This window comes from Anopheles coustani, chromosome 3 (assembly GCF_943734705.1).
Source record: "Anopheles coustani chromosome 3, idAnoCousDA_361_x.2, whole genome shotgun sequence".
NCBI classification, from domain to species: Eukaryota; Metazoa; Arthropoda; class Insecta; order Diptera; family Culicidae; genus Anopheles; species Anopheles coustani.
In genome coordinates, this window is record NC_071288.1 from 2480356 (window position 1) to 2493838 (window position 13483).

The window sequence follows — 13483 nt, forward strand, 5'->3', positions numbered from 1 at the left end:
AGGAAAAGTGCTCTCGAAACATGCAAAACACGTCATCCATAACTCCAGCTCTGGATGTTATGAAGCATTTCATCGATTTGATTCGAATACAACAGTTCGTCGAAAGGAGCGAACAATCGCAAGGAAAGCTGCATTTTGTAACCGAAATTCCCACGTACGGAAGCGTTCCTTTTCCACCGCGGCGAGACATCGAAAAGGCATTTACCATTTGCTATTGATCCAAGTTGGAACCTTCCCGCGCGCAGGGAGCCTTCATTCAGCCGGTACGATAATTGTTAGGTTTGCGAGGGCACAACAATGCGGGAGCTCATTTGACGTTGCCGTAATTTGGCGGTGCAAACGTATGGAGAAGTAAACGCTGGCCAAAACACGGCACAACTCCAACCCTTCGCGAAAGCGAACAAAAGACCAAGCGAAAGACCCTAACGCCCGAAAGTCGAAAAGTCTTCCCCCTGAGAGGGAATTCAAGGTGCGAACAATAAACGTGAAGTTCACCTCCTTCTAGAATCTCGGGAACTCGGGAAAGATTTTCCTTCAAGATGCAAACTACGAACTGGAAGTCTCGAAGGACGAAATTTGACACCGGAAGCAGAAACAATGGACGTGGATATCCCTTTTCGGTTCCGCTCTACACCGCATACAGTGAACGAAAGGGAATAGAGAGCGTCATTGTGAAGTTGTCGTAATGAGTTTGTAATTGTTGATACTTGACGAATGTTACGACAAAGGACTAGAGAGAGTCATGTCGTAGGAAAACTACGTCGCTTGCAAGCCTCACTCGGAAGTGATATTTGGAATGCAATCGCACACACGAAAGATCGCTCTGGAATGTGGTCGAAAATTAATTTATTTTCCCCCCGATTCGGTTCAATCTCTGGTGAATTCCAAATAACTGGACCGAATGTGATTGGAAATTGCGGTTTCGTTGGGTTTCCGGCCTACTGGTAGGGTTGATTATGATGAGCAGAAAGCGCTCATCCATTGATGTTTGCATGATATGATATAATCACGTGTCAAACGCTGGAAACCCCAGAAGCGAATTACGATGTCCCACTGTGGCCATTGATTAATGTACTGCCCGGATCTATTTATTGCGCATAGCATGGGTGCAAAATCGCTTCATTTTTTCGCCCTCCCTTTCCTTCCCGTTGGCGTGAAGCACATCCTAGAGAGACATAACCGAACGAAATGCCATTAGTTGCGAGAAACAGTTACAAACATTTTGTTTTGCGGGAAAAGGGGCAACTGTTACGTGGCATTCGGAACCTTACACGTTTCATTACGAGGAATGCAGGCATACAATAACAACTATTTATCAAAATTGAACCATCAAACAATGCTTATAGATAGCTTATCCAAGATCGAGCACTTTAATAGTTCAGAACTTGCCATTTCAATCCATCGATCAAGATTACATCAAACCTCATCAGCTGTACCCATATTTTGTGCACCTTGCCACGTTTTGCTCGAGGTAATGATGGAGTCCCATTTTGGCGCGAAAAACTTCCTCGAGGAGTGAACGGACATTTTTGAACGAACGGCAACGAACAAGTCCGGGGAATCAATGGATCGCAGCATGTTGCATTTCACGTTTGCCCTATCGCTTGGATGGAATCTCGAATCCAGGCGTTTTTCCTGATCATGCTCGAGAAATCCATTCTAACAATCTCTAATCCACAAAAGTCAGGGGGCTTTACATTTATTTCTACCCTACAATTTCAACCACCTCCTGCTTGCTTCGTTCCTTCATTCATCAGCTTTCACCGAGCAAGATGCATTGAATATCCTTTTTACCGATCGTCGCGAATGTTTTCTCCCTCTACAGGAAAACCCTCCATAGTTCGACACGGAAAAGCACGGGTCTCCAAGCAATGACCACGCAATGCTTCGAGATCTGCCCCGCTGTTGTTCCTTTTGTCACCCGACAGGACCCATCGGGAGCTCCGGCACAGCAGTAGGCACTAATTATGTCCTACGGACCTCTTTTCGACTGCATAAGGGATGGCTTTTTTCCTTGCTTCTTCGTCTTCTTTTTCCCGCTGCAAAAATGGTTAATCGTTTTCCGACGCTATGTTGCGTCGTGTTATGCTAATATGTGCGCATTTAACTTCAGCACTTCTGGCTGCCGTTCGTTTGTAGGTCGCTTTTGGGTTTCCATTTAATCCACGGCACAATAAACAAAGATCGAGCTCAAGCTAAGGCGCAGACAAGTGAAAAGGTTCCTGTGTGGAACCACGGAATGGCAAATAGAACAAATCTCGGAACGACTCGGACGACCCCTTTTCGGGGGTCGCAATGTTCGAGGCAAACGGGAACACTGGCAGGCAGCTTTTTCCTCCCGGCTTGACGGGTGAAACGAGGGCGAAAATTGAACAATAACGGGGCGTCGACTGGAACGTCCTTCGTACTTCTCCAGCCAGGAGTCGTCTACTTCCACCCCAAACCGGAGTGGGCAATTAATGTGTACATACGCTTTCATTACTGCGGGCGAACCTCGTCGGGAGGAACGTTTTCCCTTCACCTTCCAAAACTGTCAAGCGTAAAAGCGCAGAGACCGTCGTGACGCTTTTTCCTGCCGGGAAAGGGAAATTAAACTACAACAAAACAACAAAAAATACGGGGACCACCAAACGACACCGGAATTCCCACGCTGTTGGAAGGATCGACTAGGTTCCAGGTTTTGAAAAACATCGGGGAGCAATCCCTGTCCCCGTGGCACGCACCTCCGCCACATCTTGCCGTTTATTTTAAGAAACGAATCATTCCAACATAACGACATTGAAGAGTTGTTAACAGGGACTCTATAAGTTTGTTTGAATGACAAAATTTGTCAACCAAATAATTTGCGTCTGATCCAAATAAATTTAAACACCAAAATAAGGGGGTAGAAAAAGTGAGAAATAGATTACATAACTCGAAAAAAATAAATAACTGCTCGAAATTTAGTTCATCCTCTATAAATAAAAATGACATATCATTTTTGTTTCAGAAATATCTGGAGAACATCGCTTGGTTACAAAAACGGCATTCCTTGCTCCAATTTCTTGTATCGGGAGGAACAAAAAAACAAACAAAAATGTATCTTCTCAATCGTGTTAAAAAACCCGGTAGAACGTTTCTCCATCCATTTGGTATACTGAAGGACGTTCCCCAAAAGAACATCCCTGCAACCTCGGGGAGCAGAAAAAAGGAAGGACAAGTAAGTCCTCAATGCACCAAAAGAGCGATCTCCATCCCACCCTGCACCTCGTTCGACTCGACATTCTTTTCTTGCACCGGCACTTCCACTTCCTTTTCACGCTCGCATGGCTTGGAACACGAACACGAACACGTCTCCGCCACCACGACGGTACGGACAGGACGACTGGCTCCAAGTAGGGTAAGGCCGGGTGGTCGCGCTGATGACGACAACATGATGTATCATAGTTCAAACTGCGGGGATGCCTGATCAATTTCGCACGCAGCATGAATTTGCTTTTATTTAATGCAAGATTCTGATAATATTATTTATAACAATCTATATGAAATATACGTTTTGTGCTCGCCCTTTCCTTCCTGTCTTCCAGCATCCGCTTCCATCCTGTGGCCACTGTCGGAATTATTGGTCCAGGACGTTTTTCTTCTTCTCCGCGAGTGAAGCCTTTTCCCGTCCTGCAAACATATGCTGCAGGTTACACTGATAGGGGAAGTTGAAAAGAAACTGAGCTTTTGAGTTTTACTAGGTAATAACCATTTGCATAAAAAAATATGTCAAGCATACTTATGAACCAAAGGACGTAACATTACGTATTGAGAGAATCGGTGAATATTTCAAAGACTCATTTGGTAACTTTTCGGTTCTACCACCGTCGCGGTATGGTGCTGATATAAAAGTACCTCCCAAAGGCTCCCGAGCCCATCCTCTCCAAGCTCCACGCGTTCGCAAACGGGAAGTTGGCAGGCGTAGACGAACAAACCAAAACAGTGGTAGCACTAAAAGCACTTTTTCCATCGACACACACACACAATGCACACACACGCGGACGCGAGCTGGAAGTTGCCAAAGTGCTCCTTCTCGAAGGCACTTAGCCTTCCGGGCCCCAAGCCACCTCCAGGAGATCCTTCCCCCAGTGGGGAAGAAAAACACACTCCGAACCGAGGGCGCCATGAATTATGAGCAACGATATACTTGACGTACATGCGACCAAACATAATTCGGGTACATACACTCGACACGCTCGAAGGGAAAACGCATCGGGAAAGCGGTTCGGAGGAGGGCAGCTTGTGCTGCTTTCTTCTCTCTTCGAACAAACTCAAGGAGCACCCGTGTCCCCGAAGAAGTAAGGGATTTCTTTTTCAATTTGCTTCCCCAACCTTTGGCCGGGTGGCGTGTTGATGCCGCTGGCATGATTGCTGTATTGCTGTGTGGCCTTATAACACATCCGGCGGCTTCCCGTTCCACGGGCTGGCCAGCAGGCAAGTGCCAATAAAGGCTGCCACAAAGCGTAGCTAGAACGAGATGCAAGCAAGGCAAATGGGGACGATGGCAAGTGGAGTGTCGAACATAAACATGCTAGCTCGATCCGCCCATGTTTGTCCTTTCCGTTCCGTTCCGTTCCGTTCTGTTTGCTCTTTTCTCGCCTACTTCGACCTCAATCGGGACCTTTTCCTACAATCAGCACTCTCTTTCTCGCTCTGTTTGTCGTGGAAAACTAAACTAAATCGAATACATTCCATCACTACAAAAGGTTGATTGAATCTTCTATCATATTTTCATCCGATATTTGTCCAAGGGAAAAGAAAATGGGCAAGCTTTGGCCAGAAATAAAACACTAAATAATTCACTCGATTTGTAACCCCGATTCCATCGATGCCATCGCTCGGTGTAACGTCTTTGGCCCCAACCAGGGTAGAGTGGCCGAAAATTGGATTTTTCACTTTGTCGGCTTCGATTCGTCGGGAAAGCAGCCTCCTTCCACCCCCCCCCCCCCCCCACCCCCCCCCCCCCCCTCCTGGAGTGACGGTCGCCACGGGGGAAAATGCGATTTGCCGCTACCGCTGCTGAGCCGAAACCGCTCCGGCAGCAATCGACAGCACAGTGCGATAATTATACAAGATTAGATTATGCGATTTAGCGTCTGTTCCGCCGACTCATCATCGTGGCACGTTGTATTGAGCCCGCGGAAGTACTGCGCCGAGGCTAATGGGTTATTTCGGGATGCGGATTCATTGGGCCGGCCGCTATTTGCGGAACAGTCCGTCATCATTAACCCCCGGTTCGCTAGGGGAAACGATGACGTGCGACGAATTTTTGGAAAAGTGGAGAAATGCCGCTGTCTTTGATCGTCGCCGGAGTAAAAACAGCATGCTACCGAAAACCGTTAGATTGCGGTAATGTCTTTATTAGTTTTTATTCAAACCCCCTGTTAGCTTGCTACGATTGAAAGTGTCTTAGCCACACGCAGAAACCGTTGGCATATAAAGTAATCATGAAGTTAAAAGAGGTACAATGTACAATCGAAAAGTGTGCTAACCTAATACTTCTAAACAACGTAATAATAGGGCTAATTTTAAATTATTTTGATTAGTAGCTAGACCAAGTGCAAAATTTGGTTCTATCCCAATTACTCCAATAATCGATGATCAAAAGCATCAAAAAGCTAACGTCATCTAAATCGCTTCTATTATTGTTAAGTTCGACAGCCTTTTACAACACTCAAAACTAATGAAAATTAGTACAAGGACCCCCCTCGGATTTCAATAAAGACTAATAACAAGAATAATCATAAAATTTGGTACGTTCCTTATTGTCTAAATATATCTTTATGTTGTGATAACCGATTACCACAAAAACGGCTTTGAGATACAAATTAACCACGAAGTTACAAGAGGGCTAAGTAGTTAAAGAGTATAGTGTGGTCCCCCACAGACACTTCCAAACATCCGTATAACATTTAAAAAACACTCAAGCACATAGAATTGACATGTTCCAATCCTTTGGTTTTTAAGGAAAACTAAGCAATTAGATGTGTTAACATTCGCTCCCAATTGGCTAAACATACCCCTATTAAGTAACGTTTCTTCGGGTATTTTTTCCTCTCACTAATTACGTCATACCCTTTATTGAGTATTTTGCTAATTATCGACTGCAATGATTCCTGCGTGGTGGCGTTGATTGTTTGAACCCTCCCCCGGCATTAACGAGTGCCGTCGACAATTTCATCCCATGACAACTTCATCCGCTGTGAAGTCGTAAAAGTCTCGGCCGGTATGAGTCGGTCTCCCATAGGTCATAGACCATTTCTCAACTCGTCAAACACAGCGCCGGCAAGCTCCCACGTGCCGCCCGTGGCCGAGGCCTCCAGGCACCCACGAAACAGCGATCTCCCGTTGGTGATCCCGTGATGGGACACGACTCCCCGACCCCCATGACTCCCCAGGAAGGCCAGGAGCGCACGCACCAGGCACCAGTGCCACCGGGAAGCGGTGCTTGCCTGTCGTTGATTCTGAAGTCGAAATTTGCATCCAATCTGGTCACCGGACAAACACTTCTCAGGAGACCTCCTCCTACTCCTTTACCCCTCGGGCAGGGATCGATTCCGAAAACCGCTGGTACGGTACACGCTCGAGGAGTCATGGGGAGCAATTTTATTACACTGTGCTAAACCACTCTCGACGAAATTGGACCACGGTGTGCGCAATTGGTGTGCGGGAAAAGACACACGACAGGGGAGGAGGAAAAAATCGTAAAACAGCACGGATGGACACCACGGACACCGGGTGAGGTAAGAAGTTCGGGGCGTTTAATCCTCGCTGTTCGAAGCCGATGAGGGAGCGTTAGGTCGCACAGCTTCACGCACCGCATGAGATTGGTCCGAGTGCAAATAAATCTGGAAAGAAAAAACCACATCAAAACCACGACACGGAGATATCTTTTCACACCTTCCCGCAAATCAGTCCGACCGGAGTTCCGGAGTAACGGAGTCGAATCGAGTCCAGGCCTCACCAATCGTTGTGGCCGTTGTCGTCCGACCGTCGTCGGATTGTTTCGAAAGAAAATAATTTGACAGCACTCATCACACAGCACGACACATGATGCGGCGGTCTTGGGATGGAGTTCTCGAGTGGTTCAATTTCCCGTCGATTAGTATTCGCCTCAGCTCGGTGAGCCATCGAGTTATCGCGGGTGTTGTGACCTGTCACCGCAAACTGTGTTTAAAGAGCCGAAAATTGATGATCCGCGTCACATGATGTGATAAGTACCTGATTGAATTGATAGACTAATTAATAACCTTAAATAGATTAGTTGCAATAGTTTTTTTTTACAGTCCTATAACTTTCTCATATTTCAATTATGTGAAACTAGGCAAAAAGGTTGTTTTAAAATGTTTTTGAAATATAATTCAAGTCATGAATCCATCGGTAAAATCTTTCAAATTTGATATCAACAGCTTAACAGATCCTAGTCATTTCATTTTTTTTGTAGTGGTCTACAAACTTATCAATCCTGTATCTCCGGAGAGTTTTCAAAACTTTCAACCCGGAGGACGCTTCTTCCGTTTGGACGACACATCCAAAATGGACGATACAAGTTTGAATTGATTTTTTATACCCGTTTTCTGTGCCTGGCTTTATTCATATTTAAATCGTTTTTATTTACCTCCAACTTGTCTCGTAGTAAAATCGTCGGTTTATGATCTCGGAGACACTGAACCTAGAATACAACACGCACGTCTTACGCTTTCTCATGGTGATAATTACGGTTATTGTTTTTTGATTGGCCGCTCGTCACCATCAAAGTCAGTCCGACTATGGAAATATTATTACGCCTCTCCTTACCAGGATGGAACAAGCTGGCGGACAAAGCCGCTCGACAGTAAAAATGTCCGTATAAAGCATAAATCTACTCCCTCTCCCGGTACATTTGGAGTTTTCCGCACCGTCTGAATCAATCCCGGTGATGCCGGTTGATTTTCCAAGAGTCTCGCTATTACAACTCTTATAGGCCATCCTTTCTGATTTCTTCCAAAACTCGACGTAATCGGTTTCTTTCGAGGGCTTAAGAGTTGTTGTTTTCTTTATTCCCATTCCCCGTTGCGCTTGAGATCGTAAAATCGACAACCGTTGAATCATTCTGTATGTACGCTTGCTGCTTCCTTTTCTAGTGATTCTTGAGATTGCCGTTCAAACAATAGAATTACTAACCGGCTCAAAACGTTCAGACCCAAAATAGATTCGAACGAACATCAAACGAGACCCTCTTACGCTGGAAGGACCTTTTCCGACAGAATCCTCGGAATTCGGTTGCCGTACTTGAAAGCTTGCAACAATTGCCATCGGGTGGTCGGTTGCAAAACAATCTGCATTGTATCGCGCGTTAACTCTTTGACGTCAGAAGAGCACTTCTTACGTCTATGCTTCTGGTGCCTCCGGGGGCCAACAATTGGCACTCCTTATACGACTCCTTGATACTGTCCCCATCTTTATCGGAGGAAAAACTCCGTAGTCGGGATTGCGCCCCTAGAAACACCGCATGACGTACGAAAACGTTGGGATATTTTTGCAGCTGCGCATTCTGATAACGGCTGCGAGGGTATTTTGTTTTTTGTTCGGTATGAAGGCGGAGCATTTGCGAACCAATCAAATCCAGTTTATGCATATGCACGATGTTATGCATCGCAGAAAAACATTGTTCGCAACCAATATGAAATGTTACTATTCACAATACGTGCCATTTCATTGAACTTTTATAAATTAAGAGGAAGTATCAAATATCTTGTTTGTTTCACACAGAGTCAAACAGCGATCGAGTATCTTACTTTCATGATGACAATATATTTTATTAACATAATCATCTCAAACATTCAGTAAACTATTTGAAAATAGCTTAACTCATAACTTTACATAAGTGTTTTAATCTTTGCTGCAGCCTTGGTATTTGTTTATTAAGACATGCGTTTATTTACTAATCTTGCATCATTATCGAATATCATAATTTTACCATCCCATGCCTTTGATTAAAATCGATAATATAACTATGTACGAAATAAAAGAAAATTTAATTTGAATTTGAATTTTTATCGAAGTTCCCTTTTCCCGGTTGGTTAGCCGTTACCGGTTTAATGAACTGAAGAATGAACAAAATGAATGGGTTCATGCATTTGACAAGTCGTTCATCGAACGCTGTCAAAATTAGCTGTTTTTCCTAAATTGTAATTCCGGGTTTCTCTACATTTTCCCTTAGATTGCTATACCTTTCTGTCGAGGAGTCTTAAGCTGGCTGTAGACGTCACATATTAATCTGTGCAGATCTTTGACGTCTACAGATTTCCTTTGTTCTCTCGTACCCATCGTCTGTCAAACATCCCTCCAGATATCCCGAATATCTCGAGGGATGTTGGAAATAGCTAAGGAAAGGCTGTAGACGTCAAACATCTGTGCAGATTAATATGTAACGTCTACGGCTTGCTTTACTTCGAACATAATTATGCGACTTAAAAAGACCTTTCATTTAAGGGGTCAATCGTTATTAACAAATTAGCAGATTTTTGATTTTTACTAATCAAGGTTTATCAACCTTGTTCCCGGTAGAGAGCTATCTCTTTTTCAAACAAATGATTTTCTCAAAAACTGGAAAAAACCAGAAAAATCTTTTATAGCAAAAGTTGTGTGCCCTGAAAAGACTTTTCATTTGAGGGGTCATATGTACCAATCGGTTAAGCGATCATGAAGTTATTAACAAATTTGTTATTTCAACAGAAAATACCAACCAAGGTATTTGTACCTACGTCCCAGTCAAATGTTTATTTGGTAAACCTCAATCCGACAGCAGCATGCTTTGACAGTTTCGCTCTGTCTAGTACTAACAATCGGCAGAAACATTTGTGCGAATAATTAAATGTCCCTGCGTGCCGGTCTTTAAACGTAAAAAAGCATACCGTCCAGTTAATAATAACCGCGTAGTTGAAGACTTTAAGTTAATACCACATTTTCGCGGCACCCAATAGTTAAACAAGTGCTTTACACATGAAGAAAAAGCAAAATTGTTTTGTTTGTTTTCACTGTTTGTAATGTGACTCCCGGATGTGACAATGAAGCTCGGTGGTTGTGATTGTATCCTGTTGCAAAAGCTTGACCACTAGCCAATCCATGTTTCCCGGAAAATGTCCTCGAAACTGTTAAACTACCCTTCGGCTACCAGCACCCGGTTTGGGACTGATTCCTCGTCAGCTGTGTCGTCTAGCGCACTTGCAGGGTCCTGCTCGCTCAACTACGACAATCTCCAGCTCGACGACATCCTCTGCCCGGTCTGTACTTCGGTTCTTGTCGAACCAGTCTTCCTGCCGTGTAAACATCTGTTCTGTCGCAACTGTCTCAGCGAGACGATCGAGAAAAATAAACTTAACTGCCCGTGCTGCCGGAAGCGTTTCGGTACCTGGTACCGCAATGCATCCCGCGTCAACAACCTCGTGCACGAACGGCTTTGGCAAGCGATACAAAGTCAGTTCCGTGACCAATTGACACTAGAAAGCTCCCTAGGATCCCAGAAAGGCTCATCGAATGGATCAACGCAACAGGACAAAAGCTGCTACGAAATAAACCGTAAGAGCAAGTGGTTCTTTTGTAGCAAACCATCAAACGAAACTAATTCTGTTCAACATTTAATTTTAGGGCCAAAACAAAACATCACCTTGGCCACGCCGGGAGAAATTAGGAAGGAATTCACTAGCGAGCTGAAGCGCTTCCAGAAAGAGCGTCTCGAGGAGGCTACAAAAGAGCTGGCCGCGACTGAGCAGTGCATCCTTAATCTGTACAAACAAGAGGGGATTATAGAAGTTGGTGACAACAGCAGCCATGTGTCCGTATCGTCCACAACGACCCCAGATCCGCACGATGGAGTGGTTGTTCGGAAAATTACCACCGTTGGCAACATCTCCCCAATGGCTGGTCCATCCTCACTGTGCAATACACGGCGACAAGTTCCAGAGAAAGTCCCACAAAACTGTAGTCAAACCACCAAGGATGGGATACAAAAAACATTTGGCACAATCGCATCGTTGTTTGTCAAATCTCCATCAACCGGGAGGTAAGTATTTTTGAAGCTGCCTGGTTGTAGCTGTCGACTAACGAATTCTTTGATCCCTTCAGCGTCATCTCCATCTCGTCGACTTCGTCCGCACAATCTGCCGTGACCGATTCTTCGTGCGCTTCTTCGTCCGCGTCAGGGCGCTACAGTTTGCTCAAGTCCGTCGTCCAGCAAGTTGGCCGCAGTGCAGAGATGGTGAAGCAAAAGGTGCAAGGTACTATTCTGAACCGTCTAACGACCGGGAAGTTGCAGCAACAGCATTATAAGTCGCTGAGCATGTTCGATCTGAACAAAAGTGAACATTGCATAAAACCGACCGCGCTACACAAAATTGAACACCGTGGCGTTAAGGAGGAGGAAGCCAATGACGATGGCACAATGGATGATACCGATAGCTTGAAGTCAGAGCAGAATCACTTCATACCGATCATAGCGTCATTGCCAAAGAGCAGGTGAGTTAACAGTGGTATAATGGTCGATGTAATGGCACTTAATTGTCTTTTGGTTTTACTACTATTTTACAGTTTCTCGCTTGATACGGTCACCCGCGCAGTACCGGTGCGCCCAATCGTTTTCGGTAACAAGTATGGCTATTCGCCTAAAAAAAGTCCCTATCGGCCACTGAAGGCAACAAGTGTGCATCAGTCAGCTTTCTCGGTTGTGAAACTATTTACACCTCCCAAAATATCATCCCCGGTTGAGAGTGAAAAGGTGGGAGCGAAAAGTAAACGAAACGATAAAACACCCACCAAAACTCCCCAACGTCGTGGCCGCCCACGTGGTACGAAGGTAAAGTTCAGTCCTACGAGGGCGAGAAAAACAGTCCCTCGGAGTCTCGATCGTTCTGCTAGATCCGGCGGTGGTGGTGGTGGCGGCGGCGGCACTAGCACCCGCACGACCCGTAGCTCTGTCGAGGCTCAAGCCAACGCAATCAGAGAACTGATCATAAGCGATCAGCAACGACGCGAGCAGCAGATCGAGATGGAAAAACGCGACTTCGAGTTCGCACAAAGACTGCAGGAAAAGTTAAACCGAACCAGTGGCATCATGCAGGAGATTCACCGGCAGTATCCGGCACCTAGAAGCACCGGTTACTCGTTGCGACGAAAGGGTCCCGCCAATTGCACACCGAACGACGAGTCGCCCAACCTCGGTGCCTCGTCGTCGACGGAAGAGAGCAGTTCCAAGAATACTCCCGCCAAAAACTCGCGCAAACGAAAAGCCACCAGTAGCAGCGTGGAGAATGATGTTCCTTCGAGTTCCTCGCCGGCAAAACAGATCGCTGGCCGTGCAACTCCTCCTCGTCAGACTAGACCGAATCGCACATCGAAACGCAACAATGTTACTCTTCCGGCGGACACTTCTGTGACGACCGCCAACGAGCAGCCGTCGATACCGCAGCGCAAATCTACTAGAAACAAAACACGTTAGAAGCAGTTGATTGCCGGTAAGATAAAATTTAAGCCGATTGGGGGAGGGAGGGGGAAAGCAATTCACATTCAATATTTTGTCTTTTACGTATCATTAATACAACGTAATACTGTGCCAGAAAGCCCGAAACGTTACCCATTGTGGGTGACCACCGCCCATTTGCATCGTAGGGCGTTGTCTTCAAAAGACACACGTTCGTTAATGTAAGGTACATACACGGGGGGGGCTTTATCTCAATCCAGATTATCCGGGTATCTATGCATTCGTTGCCAATCAGCTCGAGCAAGACTCAGTGCATGACACGAGCTGGTTGGGATAGCGTTCGACGTTTTCTTTTGTTGCAAAAGTATAATATTTGTTTGTAAATCCAGAAGAATGTTATTTCCCTCAGTCAAACCACATAAAATGTTTTCACTGTCCTATATATATTTTCTTCTAGTAACCTCTGTTGCCACCAGAAAACTAACAAGTATAGGCAGAATCGTTTGCGTGCGTGGTGGTCGAATTAAGTGTAGATATGTATTTCCATGTATATTAAATCCTTGCGTATTTGTACGAAAATAAATCACATGTCGTTATCAGTGTGATAGCTTTTTATTATAGCATAAAACTACTTTTTTTTATTCGCGAATAGAAGGATCAGTTCCAGACTTACAATATACGGTAAAACCACACAAACAAACAAACACACAAAGTCGACAGTTTAATTCTCGTCCTGCATTTACGATAGTGTTAGCCATAGCCGAGAGGAGGAAAGCATTTCACTGAAGCTACGTTATCGATATTTTTTATATGAAAAAATCAAACGCTCCATAGGTCCACGCGACATAATATACGACATAACCAGACGCGGTGTCTTCGAGTAATTTGAAATTTCTGTTACTATTATAGCATGGTTCCAGAAGCAAAAAAAAAAAGAATGCTCAAAAACACGACTCATACAAAACTTGCGGAAATGGTAACAAAATAAAGGTAATCATTGTCAAA

At 44.9% G+C, this 13483-nt stretch overlaps 1 protein-coding gene across 1 annotated transcript; it reads left to right on the forward strand.

Moving 5' to 3' along the window:
• Positions 1-9923: 9923 nt before the first annotated feature.
• Positions 9924-13481, forward strand: LOC131271742 (uncharacterized). Its single transcript, XM_058273263.1, has 4 exons — positions 9924-10581; positions 10651-11065; positions 11128-11517; positions 11590-13481. Exons 1-4 carry the CDS (start codon positions 10143-10145, stop codon positions 12494-12496), a joined length of 2151 nt encoding a protein of 716 aa, XP_058129246.1. The 5' UTR covers positions 9924-10142; the 3' UTR covers positions 12497-13481.
• The last annotated feature ends 2 nt before the right edge of the window (positions 13482-13483 follow it).

Bases quoted from the DNA above. Each gene is read 5' to 3' on its own strand.
- LOC131271742 (XM_058273263.1), top strand. From the start codon at position 10,143: ATGTCCTCGAAACTGTTAAACTACCCTTCGGCTACCAGCACCCGGTTT. The intron at 10,582-10,650 runs GTAAGAGCAAGT...ATTTAATTTTAG, and splicing joins AAGCTGCTACGAAATAAACC to GGCCAAAACAAAACATCACC. The intron at 11,518-11,589 runs GTGAGTTAACAG...ACTATTTTACAG, and splicing joins GCGTCATTGCCAAAGAGCAG to TTTCTCGCTTGATACGGTCA.